General features: G+C 41.5%; 1 protein-coding gene across 3 annotated transcripts in view; it reads right to left on the bottom strand.

Moving 5' to 3' along the window:
• SPSB4 (splA/ryanodine receptor domain and SOCS box containing 4) overlaps positions 1-18557 on the bottom strand; it is a 129767-nt gene that overhangs the window by 60843 nt on the left and 50367 nt on the right. For all 3 annotated transcript variants that reach the window (XM_062613217.1, XM_062613218.1, XM_062613216.1), the window contains one exon: positions 2134-2990. In XM_062613217.1, the coding sequence (XP_062469201.1) occupies positions 2134-2827 (694 nt within the window). In that variant the 5' untranslated portion in view covers positions 2828-2990. The remainder of the gene's footprint in view (positions 1-2133; positions 2991-18557) is intronic.

Below are 18557 nucleotides of genomic sequence, written 5' to 3'. Positions count from 1 at the left end.
ACTGTGAATGTAACATGAGCATCGCAGTCCACAAGATATACTCTGATTTTCACAGGAACAAGCAATTATAAAAACCTGCAATATTAAGTGCTATGAGAGTGCCACAACCAAACCCGCACTGCTACACAAAAGCTGGCTGGATTGAAACCCTTTCAACAGACAAGGCGTTTGCTTTACAGCTCCAGCTAAACAAGCTTCTTTGGTTTCCTGAACTCTGCTTTTGTTGCAGAAAACGCACCAGTGAACACGAGATAACAAATGATGTGATTCCAGGATGTCAAACTGCCCCACGGCAAAGTGGTTTTAAACTTCCTCTTCACATGACCAGATTAACACCCAGGCTTACACAGAAGTTTAGTTTATAAGTTTACTTTTAGCCATGGGTTCACACTGAAGAAAAATTAATACTTTGACTTTCTCAGGGATAATTTAGGAAACCATCCTGTCTCTTCCAGCAAAATTATCCCATGAGAAACCGGATGGGAATTTCTCTCTCTGCCATCTCACAGACCATAGCTATCCTCCTGTACTTCGCCACTTTTATTTTATATCATTCACATCCTCATCCTGTGTTTTCATCTTTCTAGAGCAGCCCTGTGAAGGTTACAAAAAGTATGCAGAACAATTCCGTGTATGGACGTGGTAGACCAGGCTGTACTTTGCTTAGTCTGACAGATATTCCCAGCATTATGAAACCTGGTTTTGCACAGAAATATTCAGCCTGTAAAAGTATCTCTCCCCCACTCTCCAAAATGAAACTAAACAAAACGCTGTTAGCAAATAGCAAAGTACTTAAGAGTCCTCCCATACTCCCCCCTACGAAAGCACTCAGGAAGCTGCCATTTAGCATCTGGCTGTAATAACCTGCAGGGCTTCTGTGGATAAAGATTCTTTCCCCCAGTGCTTATTACAGATGTTTATGAAAAAAAAAAACAAAAAACAAAAAAACATCTTCAACAGGGTCAAATTATTTAATTAGGTTTCTACTTTGTATGTCAGATGTAGCGTAATAAGCAGATAATTTCCGACAGATATAACAGACCACCCAATCCCAATTGGAAAGAATAGTAAATTCCGTTAGAAATCACCAACTGAAAGGCAGGGGTTGTACACATGCTATTACTCTCTTCTTACAAAACCAAGTTCCATTCATAAAGCCCCAAAACCATGAAAACTTTGTTCAATCATCTATTTTTGTTAAATCTATGTATTTATATTCATGATTCTTCCTATGGTTCAGCTAACATAGTCTTAAAGAACAAAGTTCCACTTACTGCCTCATTCAGCCTTCCATTCCCCATTCACAGCAGCCGATAAGCCAACTGTAGATGACCAAGCACAACCGCATGTCTGCTGCGGTCTGTATGGACCTTGCAGAGCACATGTCTTTCTGAGCAGTTAGAAGAACTGGACAAGACACAGCTTTGCAACTCATTTTCTGGTGGGTTACTATTTCAAGGTCACAACAGCAACACACTGCTCCTTACTACATCACCATTTAATTTCATATTACCCCTTTAGACAAAAAACAGCTAATGCTTACAAAAAACTCTGTATTCCTGGAGAACAAAGTACCTTTGAAAGAACACCTTCTGAAATTAACTAAGGAATTGAGCTATCAAAAACTGCTGAAAGCTATATTTGACCTGAGCTCCCAGATTCCTGGGGATCCACAGCTGCTTCTGAGGGTCCTGGAAAGGCAGCTATGGAAAGAAAGCCTACTGGCCTGAACTCAAGTATGTTTATGGGAGAGTTCCCACTACTACCGGAAATTTTTACAGAATCCACAAATCCTATTTGAAAGCCACAGATTTAAAACATCCTCCATTAAACAAGAATTTTACTGTTAAACACAGCCAGGAAGTTTCCCCAAGATCTTTTTTTCTCAGCTTGTTCACTTTCTGTGGACACAGATTTCTTGCACTCTGCTTGCCAGAAGGGAAGGCATTTTGATACAATCCAATCATTACAAGACATAACTGATAGTTACTTCTTGTGGCAGTAACTATGGGATGCAACGTACTCACAGACAACTCCTTCCCCTCCCTGAACACCCTGTTCACAACAAAAGGATAAAGAAAATCCTACACGGGAAAAGTTGTTAGTGTAATGAAGAAACATGGTAACACTTACGGTCAAGTCCATTGATGTATCTCATTGTAATTTCACAGTGCCCCCAGACTGCACTGACTATGGGATAAAGTTTTTTCCCTTTTAGTCCCCTGAAGGCCACTCCAAGATACTGTCCATCTACCATGAAGCTAAGCGTCCCTTCATCCATATCCAAAACCACCAGTAAGGAGTCTGGGAGTACAAAAGACTCATCTGGTTCCAAAAAGACAGGATACGTGACCCCAGGCTGGTTTTTACAGTTATGGTAGAGTTTGTTGCGTCCCAGATCCCAGCCCCATGACTCACTATTGCTACCAACCAACGACGTGTATCCCACCGAGTGCAGTGGAGCTTCAGCTGTGGAGACCCCTACCACAGCATGAGTTCCCCGCTGCCTCGTGGGCCAGTGGATCTGCCAGACGTGGAGGCCTCTTGTGTAGCCGACCTTGCCCCGGATGCAATCTGTACTTTGGGCAACGGGGTGTCTGTGAAAGGTCAGTTTATCATCTTCCTTTACAAATATATTTAAGGAGCGATCCTCATTGTTCCAAGCATGTTTATACTGGACCTCCAGCTTGGCAGGGGGCATATCCAACAGCATGTCCAGGCGCGCTGGCTTGCAGAAATCCGGGCCTCTCAGCTCTCGCTTAACAGGTCTATAAGGGGGCTCCCTCACATCCACAGACTTTATGCTCCCTGAGATTTTCTGGCCCATTGCTTGGCTGCAGCTTTACAAAGGAGAAAGAAAAGTTGACTTTGGCCCAGTGTTACCTCATGAAAGCACTTTAACACCGCGTCAGTGACCTGACAAGCTGACTGGATTTACTTCTCCTGCTCACAGCTCTTCAGCAGCAATGTTATCAGAGAAGAAAATGCTCCTGAAAGAAAGCAGAAAGTTTCCAGTTAGTTTAAGAAAGCCACAGAAAACTCTATTTTTAAAGAATTTTGTTTCATACCTAGCAGTTATTATAAACACCAAAGCTGACAATTCACCACTTTTTGTTCCATATCCTACAGCACTAACCAGCCTGCCAGCAGGACACTGAGCCCACCATCATTCAGAGAGCAGACAGTCATTTCCTCCTATTCATAATAGGATGCAGACATTCCCCAGCTTCTGCCCTTCCACCTATTTTGTCTGGCCAAGTTCACAGCGGTCCTGAAGAAGGCGTATGCTATTCCCCAGCAACAGTGATAAACTTGCAGCTTCACTTTCACTTCTGCTTTTGTTTCATGGCCTTAGAAATAGGCACTATGTGAGAATCTCCTTTTATTTCCAGCTGTTCTCTGCTCTGGGCCCGGGCAACAAAGGGCTTCAGCTTCTGTGCCATTATTCAAATAACTGCAGCCAACAGCAAATGGCCGAAAACTTTAAGTGTTTTAACATATTCTGCCCTTGAATTAAAAAATTCATTAGGCTTTAGGTATTTTATAAAGGAGCTAACAAAAAGATAAAAATCATTTTAAAAAAAAGAAAAAAAAAGAGGGAATAAGGGAAGAGGAGCCATGGAAGGACAAAGGAAGAAAGAAGGATGGCAGCTCCAGTTGTTTGGCAGACTTTTCTAATGGGCAGCTACTACAACTGGTTAAGTTCCTCATGCTACTGGACAGCAGGCTAATCCACATTTCAGTATACAACTGATGAGAAAGTCAGTAAGACACATTTAAAGGGAATACATGATTTTGAAATTTATTATTTCTGTGCTTCCACAGACAAACTAGATTCATTCATATTTTAGAGCTTGGGAAGAGTGTAAAGGGAAGACAAGAACCTCTCAAAGTACTAAAGGAGTAAAAATGAAGTCAAAGTCCTATAAACTCAAGTAGACGACTGACATGGGATCACTGAGAGTATCTGCGCCAGCAGATATACCTCTGCCTTCTAGAAAAAGAAGTGCCAAGTCTGGGGATACTTGAATATATCGGAGTAAACCCACTCTGTGATGAAGTGTTTCAAGCAGCAGCAAAAATCATCACACTTTCAAAAGTGTGAGGAACGTAGGTAACAACTCCTTCACAGAGCACCAAACAGCACACAGGGACATAGCTGTCTTGCAACAAAGAGACTTTAAAGTTCCAAGTTCCTGTTCTGCCTTTTTAAGAACTCTTACCCCAGATACACTCTCCCATTGCAAAGATCATTTCTGAAAGCTGATGAGTAAGAAACATGCACTCACAATGGAAGGAAATAAAAAGGGAAGTCTAGAAAAAGAACATCTGTAAAATTTACCATCCACAACATGTTCTAGAAGCAAATTAGATCCTTGTATTATTAACAATGGCCAATACCATGTGAAGTGTTTTCTGGATGTATTAAATACAGAATGAAACAACACCTGTGTTATGTGACAGTTTTCCTTCCAAAAGACAAAAGTCAAAAGTTGATTTTCAAATCCATGTGATGATTAAGTTATTGGTGCCTTGGTCCCACATGGGTACATGCACACACCTCAGTATCAAACAACCCCCTCTGCACTTGGGTTTAACCTTCAAAAATCAGAATTAAACATAAGCCCCCACAGCCCCTTTTATCACTCTGGCATGAGGATTCAGAACAATTCACAGGAGCTCTCCACGTGCAATCAGCTCAAACAGTCCCAATTTCCTTCTTTCCAAACCATGTAAAAGGAATCCAAAAGTTTAAACAGTAATTACATTTAAGATGATGCCATTTCCACTATTGCAGAAGCACTCACAGGTTGTTTCAAAGATGTAATGACAACTCTAGCCCACCAAAGCAATTTCAATACTTTATTCTAATCATGGGGGAAATGAAATAGCGATATGCACACAGGGAAACAACAGGGAGTAAATGTCATCAGGTAAGCAAGCTTTCCTGGATGACACATGCTCAGGGATTGGGTAGCTCCTTTTAAAAAGGTGCTTGATTATTTGCACTTTAAAGAAGGATATGAAAAGGGGGAATTTGAGATGTTCAAAGGGAACCTCAGTGATTTCTGTATGAGATTTAGCTCTATATGCCTTGGAAAATTTCCTCATTAAAACATAAGACAATTGCTCCATTCCTGTCAGAGTACTGAGGGGAGATGGCCAGGGAAGTCCTCAGTGCATCTTCCTGCATCATTTCCTGATCACATGAAAAAATAAACTTGGCACAAATATTTACCTGGCAAATCACCAGGAGATTATAAACACTGCAGTGACTCCCTTGGCAACCCACAGACATTCTTCCTAATGTACCCCAAATCGTGGCATAAACGCATTGGTAGTAGATGGATTAGTAACTGAGAGGAGTAAAATGCATCATTGTAACTATCATGATACATGTACAACTGTACCTTTACTCTGGGATGTGTTCAGTAGCCACTTAGGTTTGAAACTCTGTATCACAGGATTAGATCATTTTTCATACTCTGACATTACCACAAAGTCACATATCATGAAATATTTGGCCAAATAGCTCTGAATGGACATAGGACCAAACAACAGTGTCAAAGTTCTACACTTACTGATGCATTTGAGACGTGGCAGTTCCTAAGCAACGTGTTGGTTCAAAAGGTACCTTTCATCAAGTACTTCCTCCCACCCATCATATTGCACTCTCTTATATCCTAGCTCTGTGTAGCTGGTAGTTGTTAGCTTCTACGTATAGTCATGCTGATCTCATTCAAGTATAAGTGGACTTAAACCAGTAAATGAAAAAAGGAAGTCAGCATTTAACCATTTGTACCAGTACAGCAATAAAGGTGTAACCCTGCACTGGCTGTGGTCTAACAGCTCTGACTGCTGGTGCTTCATAGTGGCTGACTTGAAAACTTTCTATGTGGACGCAGTGAAGGGTTGCAACACATACCTCCTGCTCACAATCCATGCAACAGGAATGTGAGCTCCATGGGGAGCAACTCATGCAAAAAGTCCTCCTGGCAGCTCACAACAGTCCTGTTGGTTGGTTGCAGGACAACCCTTCTCAATGCCAAGATCACCTATTCAGTTTTCTTGGATTCATGCTGTCTCTACCAAGCAGATGGTAGAGACCCACACTGAGGAAAGGAACAACAGCAGAAGCATCACCTTATCCTTCACCCTGTCAGAAGCTGCTGTTGGAGGAGCACAGCTCACCAAGGCCCAGCCTGTGTCCACTGACAAAACATCCCCTCTCTATTTCCACAGGTACCATCACACTTCCAACACAGAAGACTTCAGAATATCACACTTGCACCATGACTGTCAGATCTCCAAGCAGCTTCTCCCCAAGGAGCTGCACAATTACCACACATCAGAGACTGCTGAGAAAGCCAAGCACAACACCCACAAGAGGAAGCGGAGGGAAAAGGTACCATAACCTGGCTTCCTGTCTGTGGGACTGGATGGATACACCACATAGGATTAGTAAAAGCTGTGGGTCAACCTGAAAGGAGAGAGGATTATTCCCTCCAGATGATGTATTCTTCAATCCATTTACAGAAATATTTCCTTATAAAACCTTCTTACCATCTCCAGAATTAATAAAGACTTGCCAAAGTGCAGCACTGCCATTGACCTGCTGTGACTTTTTGTACTCTTACACTACTTCAAGAAACTTACATTTCCCTGCCTGTATCTTATTAGATACATAAATAGTCTGCAATTAAAAGAACATTCATTTTTACTGCACAGTTTTGCTTCGAAGTTTTGCTCTCCCAGTAATTTCAAACCACTGCAGGAGGTCAGAAATAAGAAACCATTTCAATCTGGCTTAATATATGATCTCCCCATTATATCTCTTCAGCAGCTACAAGTAACACACTGAATTTCTTCAGTTATCCCTGTGATAAAAGTTATTTTATGGAAAATAAAGGAATATTTTCATGGGAAGAGAAGCAGCATCATTTTAGTACACTCCTTCAGCAACTGGAAATCTCTGGCTAAAAAGACTGTTAGTTTTTGTATCCTAAATTACTTCTGTCTCAGTTTCACATTCATGCTATGCTTTGTTAGGATATGATGATTAAACCTACTGTACAAGAACAAGCCAACTCCCAACAGGAAAAGCGTGTCAGCGCCGCTTAGCAGTGTCCTTACGCAGGCTGCCAAAATATTTAGGGAAGTTATTCACTATAAAAATACAAATTATACCTACCAGAGAACAGCTTGCTAGGACATCACTTTGCTGTAACTAAATCGGGTGAGGTTTGTTAACAATTCAGTATGTTGGCATCAATGTAACATCATTGTTAATAAAAGAAACGTGCTTTCTGCAAAGTCAGCTTTCAGCATTTATAGTAGTATTCCCCTCTGGATTGTGAGCCAGATGTGCAGAAAGCTTGAGAAACATGCATGAGATGTGACACACAAACGCAATTCCAAACTACAGGAAGAATGCGTTACGATTTTGCTTAGCTCTGATGTTCTGAACCATCAGAATTTATGAAAGAAGTGAGAAGCACGTAGGCAAGTCTCAACTAACAGTACTGGCCAGTGAAAATGTCTATCAGAAAAAGCATGGAAGGTGCTGCCTCTATCTACCAGCATTTCAAACTTCTACACAGCAGTTCCCAATCTTTTTGCTATTGACCCTCACTGGGTTTTTAGCTTGCTGCAGCCAGACCTCAATGCCACCTCTCTGCCAACCTGGGCTTCATTATCAGCAAGCAAAGATTCCTGAACACTAACAGAGTTGGAACAGAACACTCTCAACCAAGGCCTCTTCTCCATCGGCACCAAAGCTGTTTGTTCCCCAGACACCTGAAGAGGACCAATACCTGAAGTGTTTGTGTAACTCTGAATCTAACGCTGGTCCTAACATCCCTACAGGAGGAACAGGAAGAAGAAAACCACCAGCTCTGCTGTGTGGGCCAAATTAATGAAGAACAGTTTATAAGTTCAAGAACAAGGACTTTTACCTCCACCCAGACAATGTAAAGGCACAAGGCCCAATGTGCACCAACTATGTTCTCAGTGTGCAAACCGCAACATAACTATGACAATACTGTTCTGAGGGTGACAATGAATTAAGCACATTTTTGGCACCCTAAAAAGACTGGCCAGCTTGCATTCAGCTATAGATCCTGGCATCCAACAGTGCTGATTTTATTGCCCATTGTGAACAATGTTGGCTTTCTTTGTCAAACTGGGAATATACAGTAACAATGCAACCCGCCAAAAATGCTCAGATACTCTAATCCCGTGATACAGAGAACATTTTATGCTGTGTGCACGCTTAGCAAATGACATTTAACATGTGGGATGAACAATGCAGGAGTAAACCATGACTTCTTCAATCCCTGAAAGGAATGCAAATCCTGAAAATCCCAAAGACATTCCTCCATAAAGAGTAACTTTTTGGTAATGTTACAAACATGTAGCTGTTTCGAAATTCAAGATAAGCTTGTTATTGAAATAGACGGTGCATTTAGCTGCTTGGAATTAGAATAATCTGAAATACCACACCATCTGTACCACCACGGTTAGAAGCAGTTTAGTCACATGATGAAGAATTCAGAAAGAATCTTGAGTAGTTATGAACACAGCAGTGTGTATATTTTTACATACTTCCATCTACTGTATTTTGGAACTGAGCTGGCTTGAGGTTTTGGGTTGGTTTTACACCTTCTTCCCTACTCCATGTGCTTCTGCAATTTGCCTCTCTAGTACTGAAAGCTGGTTTTAGATGCAAACATTTATATTCTGAAGAAACACAAAAGATGACAAAAAAAACCCACTTCAATTCTGTAAACAGGTTTTTTGTGTAATGACTTCTCAGAGTACAGCAATGCATTTTGAAAAACAGAGTAACATAATAGAGTAAAAACTACTTTTTTTCACTTTGCAAGCACTCTTCAAAGCAGATGCATTCCCGTTCTAAAGTTACTGAAAGGAAACATTTACTTTCTTTTCAGAGTATTTAACAGGAATATCCATGTGACTCCACAATTAACATAAGCTTACAGACGCTCTAACTGCTACATCCCTCCTACCACCCCTTCCTATTCATTCTTCCCTTTTGTCTTGCAGCCACCTGCATTCAAATGGCCTTGAGATGGGTCTGCCTCAGGAAAGTGAGGTGGGCAAAATCCAGTATTTCATTTTGCCAGGTTATTTTCAGGTGGAAAAGCCCTCTGGATCTGGCACATCAGACAGTCACATAAACACTTGCTCTGGCATGAGACGAGAGACAATGCTGAATTCACCATCTATTTAGGCAACAGCCCAAACCGTGGAATGAATTTCCAGTCACTTCAAGCTGCCCTAAGGGGCACGGCAGAACTTCAGGTATGAATTCAGTACAGTCATAGGTTTCATGGAGCAGGGACCCTGGCGACAGAGGACACACAGAAGGCAGAGATGCTAAATCCTCCTTTGTTTTAGTCTTCAACACCAAGGCAACCATGCTTAACCAACATGATGCCTTCTACAATGGGACAACTGACTGGATAAAGGGAGAACAGTGGATGTTGTAAAGCTGGACTTCAGCAAGGCTTTTGACAGTGCCTCCCATGAAATCCTCATGACTCACCTTCCAGACTGCAAACGATGGCTTCACTCTCACAGTACCCATCCAGTCGATGACTCCAGTGCTTAGCCTCTGTGCCATTTATAAAAAGACATTCACTAATGTTTTAACATTTGCAATGCTCTTGGAATGATCAGGGTACTTTTGTATTATTTTGCTTTCAAGCCTTACTTGGTTTAATTCTTACTTGATTTGAGGTGGCAGCATACAGACAATACCTGTCACATGCTCTCACTGCTGGTTAGCCAGAGGAAAATCCACTGGATGCTCCAGCTCAAACAGCCCATTAGAGGCAGTTCCTGATCTGAGCTGGATGACTTCAATACCTTCAATAGGGCTGCCAAACTTCAGTGACAAAAAACTACACTGTGCCCCTGGCCAAACACAGCAAACTAGAGTTGAAGATAATTCTTCCCCCTACACTGAGCTGAACAGACTCACACAGAAGAGATGCTCAAAAAGGCAGTCTTGGACAAATCATGGGCAATCTGTTGTAGGGAAGCCACAGACACAGGGCTCAGTCCATTCCCTCCACTCAGGATTGCATTGGAAGAGTGGCAGGGCAGGGTTGGAGGGAACCCAGTCATTGTACTTGTACAAACATGTAGGAGATGAATAAATGAGAACAAGTTCCATCCTGAACAAAAGCATATTCTTTTGTTTAATAGGAGAACAGGCTTACACAATCGCACCATCTGCACCCCTCCTAAATCCTTCCCCCTTAAGTATTTCAGTCAACAGCCACCATCAGGCAAAGCTGACAGAACAGCAGCAAGCTCAAAGATGACCATGATTCTACAGAAGCAGCAGCTGAGGAAAGACATCTTGGAAGTGATCACATGGAAGTCCACACTGGACTGTGAGTTCACATCTTGCCAAGAAACCCAGATGAGAATAAGCTCACTTCAAAGCTGTAACTGCAGGCAATGCATCCTAAAGGTTTCACGTCAAGTCAGCCACAAGACAAATGCAGGAACCAAAGCTTCACCAGTCATGCAGCTTCTCAAGTGACTGCTTCTAAGGAACAGGAATCAAGTAAACATACTTTACATATGTTAAGGAAGCACGGTCACAAATGCAGATTCCACAGAGGATTTTGTATTTCTCAGGTAAGGCAACAAATGAAGTTACATACAGCTTTTGAACTCTACCAGACAAACCAACCTCCTGTTAAACAAACAAGCAAACGTTTTCAGAAATTAAAGATGAAAAACCCCTCAACATTTTTAAAGCAACAGCAGTGCATTTCATGTCTTAAACACACACTTCTGCTAAAGACCATCTGTCAGTAGAGAACAATAGCACAGACAAATGGGGATGATGAAGAAAGTAGTATAGAAGCAAACTGCCCCAGCCCTAAGCAACAAAACTGATTTTCCTTATGCATATAAAAGCTTTCCCACTTTGCAGAGTAATATTTTCATTTGTGTTTGCTATTAATTTAGGAAATAGGGCACTCAGGGATGCAGAAGAGTCTGGGAAAGACCACAGGGCTTTAAGGAGTTAAAAGATATACAGCCAGTTACAGAGGGGTCTGTTATGACTCCTGAAGACACAAGGGACAACTCGGTGAGAACCCAGGATGGGTCTCACAGGGGTGAATCAGAGAATGGTTTGGGCTGGAGAGGACCTTAAAGCTCATCAGCCATGGGCAGAGACACCTTCCACTAGACCAGGTTGCTCCAAGCCCTGTCCAATGTGGCCTTGAACCCTGCCAGGGATGGGGCAGCCACAGGTTCTCTGGGCACCCTCTGCCAGTGCCTCAGCAACCTCACAGGGAACAACTCCTGCCTAAGAGCTCATTTAAATCTACCCTTTTCCAGATTAAAGCCATTACCCCTGGTTTTGTCCCCTACAGGCCCTTGTCAAAAGCCCCTCTCCAGGTTTCTTGGAGCCCCTTTAGGCATTGAAGCTGCTCAAAGGTCTCCCCTTAAGGAGCCTTCTCTTCTCCAGGCTGAAACAGCCAAGCTCTCTCAGCCTGGCTCCAGAGCAGAGGTGATCCAGCCCCCACAGCATCTCCTCTGGACTCACTCCAACAGCTCCATGGCCCACTTGTGTTGTTACCCCCTGAGCTGAATGCTGGGAATGTGACAGGAATAGAAAGATACTAGTACTCAATCTCTAGGTGTACTGTCACTGAAAATAACTAGCAACATATTCTGGAAGTCTTGAAAAAGCTATATAAAAAATTAGCATGCTCCAATTAATCTTTGCCCCATCACCACCAAGAAAAATACCTGTATTTGATACAATTGCAAAAAACCATCAAACATCATCTGAATGTGCCAGACACTGATTCTCCAAAAACTCACGCAGGCCCCTGCTCTGCCATGGAGAAAAAGTATGCTCAGTTTATATCTGGATCGGCAGTACTGTACAAAAAGAAAATGCAGATCAGGAAATACCTTCCAGCATAAAAGTAACATTTAAAAATATCTTTAAAAGGGACTATCTCCAGAGGGGAAAAAAATAAATCATTTGCCTTTTCATTTCTAAAACCCATTACACACTCAATATGGCCTGCATTCCCAAATCCTGGGGAAATATTGTTCGTTTTGGTTATTTCATCAATCTTATCAGAGCTAGACCTGGTTTTGCTTACTACACCCTCAAGAACAGCACAGGCAAGACAGAATCCAGCTAATTAATACAAAGTTCCTTCCAGAATCACCTGACATCTAACCAAAGTATTCACATGAGCATAAACACAGATATGCATTCATTAAGCAAACCATGGTTTACTATTACACAAGGCTTGGAAGTCCCATACAAACCACTCCAGCCTGTTGAGTGGAAAACCATGCTGGATACTGCGCAAACACTACAAATGGTTTCAGTAGAGGAAAGCAAGCCCTTTGGCAACAGGCTAAGAAAAAAAAGAGTATCTAAAGAAACCAGAAAACTGAAAGGGTTTAAGTTTCAACCATTCTTTCAAAAGACAAACTGACATACACTTTTCCCAGAAGTGCTCTGCAGACAGGGAATTTGTTGTTAGAATCGTGGGATCAAGAGCAGCTGTGCACTTTTGTATTTGTCACTAACTCTGTTACAATTTACAGTAAAAACAGGTCAAAAATGGAGCCAAGTTTGAAGAAAGTCATTTACACAGTATGGATGTTAAACCGAGTGTTAAAATCCAGGAGTTTATAATGCTTCTTATTAGTTGCGGAATCTCTCATGAACAGAGATCTTTCTCCACAGTGGGGGAAGGAATGAAAACCAGGTACCTTCAACTGCTCTGCGTATCATCTTCATCACAGATCGATGCAAAGGGCTCTGCTACAATCCCAGTCTTAACAGTCTCTCTCTCCTTCCCTCCTTTCCCTGTAGATTCTATTGTCAGCTTCTTTAATACTGGGAAGCCACAAGTGTCTTGCTTCGTCATACAGCCTTCCCAATGGACTTGAATCTGCTCTCATATTAGGACTCAACTCTTCACAAAAAGCTGCAACTTCACTGAAATAGAGAAAGATTTCCCTGAAATTAGGCAAGAGTAGTTTATAAAAGCTAACTGGCTTTCATCAGTCTTCAAGACTCAAGATTCTCCACCAAACATGACAGGACAGACCTTATTTGTGTGGTTCTGTTGCATTTTCCCTTCTTAAGAATCAAGGCTTTGACTTCAGAGCTCTTTTCCATGTAAGTCTCCCTGATCTCACTCCAGAAGCCTCATTGTTACAATTAATCACCAGTGGATGCTGCTCCTATTTTCTCCACAGGCACTGGACCGCTTGTTTCCAAATTACAAAAAGCAGGTGGAAACATAAACCAGACCCCACAAATGGGATTCACTGGACTAAATCTAAATTCTATGATGCAGATGAGTTTATCTGGCATAAAATTAAGGCCAGTACATGCCCATTTTGAACAATGGACGTAAAAGCGAATCTTGTCCAAAATTAGAGGAGAAAAGACAAAGGAATTAATCTCATACTTCCAGAATCAACACAGTAACTCATAATTGACATGATGTTCCCCTCATAATAAAACAATGTTTAATGTTCCCCTCATAATCAACATAAAGGGGAAGAAACTGAGGCATATATCAAGACCACTAAACCCACACTAATATTTTTCCCACTTTCTAGTATCCTTTTAAGACATTCACCTCCAACTCCGCAGCACAAGCTCTTAAGACCAGTGCAGCCCACCTGACACTTCTGGAAAGAGAAATTTCATGGAAGCACGCTCAATCACCACCTTTCATTAGGTAGCAGGTAAATGGTTCAATCTCAATCTAGACTTGCCAGTAATTACCAAAGCATGTTATCACTTTTGACTAATACAGTATAATCACACGGAGGAGAAAAGGTAGAAGTAATTTGGAAGCAAGTTGAAATTCTTGCTAGAGAAAAAACAACCTCACTTATAAACACAAATCCCAATTTCTAAAGCTATTGCATGGAAATAATGACAATCTGTGCAAGACATTACTGCAGAAATACTTGTATTTATTCAGAAAACTGTTCAACATAACCAGTAGATGCATATCAGTGGGACTGAGAGCATATTGCTGCTTGAAGGGCAAGCCAAAACCAGACTGAAAACTGTGTAATTTGGAAGTTTATGCACCCAGCAGCTGAAAACAGGAGAGATGAGACACACAGAGCTCCAGGCTACCAAAACGCCCCAAAGTCAACCCTTTTTGTGCTGTGTTTTTTATGGGTGGGTTCACTACTACCATCAGCGGCTGAAGGATACACAGAAATCGGTTCCACCCAAGGATGTTTTTCTGTGCTTTGAAAAATATAGAACACTATAACATAACCACCATGCTTACTGAAAAGGGAGAAGACATCCTCAAGAAAAGCAGAGAGGGATGGACAGGAACCCTGCACTACCATCTAACATCCCTATTCCTATTCCCCATCTAATGACACACACTGTGAAAATAGAGCCTTTGGGTAGAAACAAGGATTCACCAGGTCACCTGGCAAGGACATAGGTGGCACAATTAGGAAGCTGAATTATATTCCCAAGAGGTTCCATAGAGCTATTCCCCTGCTCAGGAACCACTGTCTTAAAATGGTGGTCAGAAGAATATAAGAGCAGCCATTTGACTGGTGACTGTAGGAGGAAAAACATTTGGTGAGCTGTGCTGCAGCCAACAGAGACACCCCAAAGCAATAAGAAAACACACCTTAAAAGTGTTATAACTGGAACATGGCACACAGTCTTCTCAAACATAGAATTCCATGTATAAAATCTTCTTAGTCACTGCTGTGGCCAGACTCTACCATGGATGAAGCAGCTACCTAGCTCAAGTACCAGAGGATGGCATTTGGAGGTAACCTTGCACTCCACAGCTTCAAAGCAAAGTAAAAGCACAGGGAAAAGAGGGCACACTCTTCCTTACCAACAGAGGATTCACAGTGATCTAAGCAGGGGGGAATCTTTCAGTACTAATAAAAAATACAAGGTTTGCAATTGCACTACGCAGAAATCACTGTGATTTATGAATTCTGACTAGACCCAATTGCAGGGAGGAAAAAAAAAACACCCCTGTGTGTGCCTCTCAACTAAGCACATACCATCTCATGCCTGTGTGAGGCACAGGAGCAACCAAAGCTGCCTGCTTCACACACACTAAATACTAAAGGAATGAATTCCTAAGGCAATGGGAAAATATTACATGGGAGAACTTCCAAGTCACAAATTCTGCTTATTTAAGCTAAGCTGCTTAATCAAGTTAATTGAAGGGATTAAGAAAGCATCTGGAGAGGAACACATTGGCCAAGCAGTCTCCAGCCATTCCTCATCTTGTGTGACTTTTCCTGGGCACAAGCTGGCACAGTACAGTCTCTCAAGCTGATCACCATCCAGCAGTTCTGCTAAACACAGACATGAAGTTTGAAACCTACTTGTGTTACTTATTTACAAGCTATACACATATGGATATGAAGCCAACTATGTAATGCTTCGTGTTAACAGAGAAGTGCATCTGAGTATGAGAGACACACATTAAAAATGACCAATAAAAGTAACAACTCTCTTCAGAAACACTGTTTACTGAATTTTTGTTATAAAACAAGCAGGACAGAAGCTGACACTCTAAAGATACAACTGATTAATATACAGTGGGGGGAATGGGTAGGAATCCACAAGAATGGCAAGTTTTCAATACCAGTCACATCAATATAAAGTTCAATTAAAATGTCATGCTAGAAAACATCGAGAACAGAGCTGGGACTCTTACAAAATGATGATTTTTCTTCCCTGTTATTAAGGCAGAGTGATTAAAATGAAAGATAATCCCTTTTATTTCAAAAGCTAATTACATGTAATGATTTCTTCTTCTTGCACTGTAAGAGATCTAAACACAAAAACTGAGTTCTACCAAGACCATCTACCCACACATCTTTGCTGTAATACTGTAACTGCTGGGATTTTCCCCTTAAAATGATATTTGTACAATAGACTGTCAGGCTCAGCTTTGATTTCAGCACACCACCTTTCTTACCACTTAGGAAACCAAACACAGAACAGCTGTGGAAGCAAAACCCACTACATGCAAATATTCAGAGCAAAAAATAGTACAAGCAGAATACCCATTGGGAAGACCACATCAGTGGGAAGTCTGAGGAACGTTATATTAAAGTGCCAGTTATGCCCTGGTGTAAGGATATCCAGAGGAAGCATCCCACACAGATTTTTCTCAATGGGTGGAAAGAGATGCCCAAGTTGTCTCTGCTGCCAGCAGTGCTACAGGGGAACCAAGCTTCTTGCTACACTCACTACTATGTTTCCTGAATTGCTAATACAGGCATATAAATTCAGAGGCTACATTTAGGCAGTGGTTTTCCCTCTCTTTCCAACAGCCAAAATGAATAGAAAGAACATTTCTGCATTAATCCACTATCTTCACCCATCTTAAGAAGCAAACAGGGTGTCAGGTCTCTACACACTGGAACTGCTTTACACCACCAATCAAGCAATCTATTTCACCAACTTCTAGGTACAGGCAATGAGAAGTAGTCTCCCCTTATCTCCCAAATAATTTCACACCAAGCAGCATTCACTACTAAGTCCCATTTCTGCCCAGCCTCAGACATAGCTCCCCCAACTCCAAACTATTTTACCTCAGGGAAAACAAAGTCTAAAAATAAAGCGAGTAAAGGGAGAGGGCTGGCTTCTGTATTCATTAGGACTTCCTGCTCCAACATCCTCTATTAGCAGGATACAGATGGAGAACAGCAGTAAAAGCTGGTTCATCAGTCACTCCCACATCCCTGTGGTGTCGATACAGTTCAGCTTGAATTTCCCTTCGTTGTCTTCTTCAGCAGTCAAACTGTGATGGCTTAGCACATAAGGATTTTTTCTTCTCTTGCGCTATCATTCAACACTGCTAGGAAGAGGTGTATTTGAGTAAAAATAAACTGTTGATTCTTGTTATAGGGCCTGAGAGTAACAAATGCAAACCAATCATGCTCACTGAAAAAATAGAGACAAGTAAGTATAAACTGAAAAACCACCTAAACATAAATTCAAGGCAGCAGTCTCATGCCTTTTCTCCCATCCCACCGCAGCTTACTGAGCTGAAGGAAGGTGCATTATCACATCAGTGCTGACTCCTCACAGAGGCATCTTGCAGCAACTCATGACAGTTTTGTTTGTGCACCCTACCTATAAAGTCAGTCTATTTTCACTCCTATTAAACCCTGGCCAATACTTAGACTTAGTCCCTTTGACAAAATCATCACCTTTTCTCCACTGCACCTCCAAGAACTTGGGCTCTTGAATGTTCCTCCCTGCCCTCCTCCCACTACATCTATGCTTCAGCACACGGCTACTGGGAGTTATCACACAGGTGAGCCTCAATTCGTTCTCTTCACCCACACGTTTTGCTTCAAATACCCTGAATATGAACGTTAAGAAACTCAAGAAGAACCAAGTACATATTGCAGGTCTCATGCTCATGCTTGTTTAATACATCTTGTTATATTTAAACCTCAAAGGATAAGATATAATACGTGTTGTAACAAATCCTTCCTGCGCACATTCTCACATCTCTGGTAGGTGATCACTGCATCTTGCTCCAAACAAGCCATCAGTGAACTACGTGTGAGAGTTTCTAGACTACTGGAAACAGTTACATCAGCACTGACTGAAGTACAAAGGAACTTCTTTATTTCATGTTGTAATCATCTTCAATCAGCAGCAGCCTCAATGCATTATCTGCCTTTGAATATGAAAGATGAGAGAAACCACACCGTTTTTATCTTGCAACATCAAAACCAGAGAACTACGTAAATACTTAGTGAGTGATCACCATACTCTGAATTAGAGGTGAGAATATCACAGTAAGTATTACCCAGATGCTAACAGCATCAGAGACTGACAATACTGAAACACACGGACACAGCCAATTGCTGACACAAACCAGGTGTACCACTGATATGCAGCAACGCAGTCAAAATGAGGTGGGGATGGCAACATTTGCCATCTTTTGTACACTTCAATGTCATTATCTTCAGTTCAAACAACTTCTGTCATCTCTGACATGTTTGGTAGCAGTTTTTAACAATAGGGAACATGGTATTTTGGTTTCTTCATGCTGTATCATAATTTATGAAAGCAAGACAACACAATGCACCTAAACCTCCTTGCAGGGTCACGCACCCAAAATAACTACCTAGCTGCTGTGCTCCACAGACAGGGCCTTGAAACAAGTTCAGCACGTGTTAGTATCATGCAGAGAGATCAATTTAAGTCCAAGTAGACTAGTGATAGACCATGGGGAACAGATACTCAATTCCCCATGCAAATGGGCTACACAAAACTGAAAAAATATCTACACCTTTTTACAGGTTAAATAAGGAAAAGTTTTTAAGATAACCCAACAAATGGAATAGTTAAATTTTAATGGGCTTTTTCTATCCTGAAGGAAGTGTCTCAGCCAGAAAAGTAAATAATACAACACAAACAATGCCATGAAGACCAGGTTTCAATTTTAACTCTTAAATCCACAGATTAGCTACACTGACTTTTGGAA

Source organism: Pezoporus occidentalis, unplaced genomic scaffold, assembly GCF_034315485.1.
Source record: "Pezoporus occidentalis ecotype Australia unplaced genomic scaffold, CSIRO_AGI_Poc_V1 ctg164, whole genome shotgun sequence".
Classification (NCBI taxonomy): domain Eukaryota; kingdom Metazoa; phylum Chordata; class Aves; order Psittaciformes; family Psittacidae; genus Pezoporus; species Pezoporus occidentalis.
The sequence above is the reverse complement of the archived record's forward strand: the minus strand, read 5'-3'. Positions and strand labels throughout refer to the sequence as shown.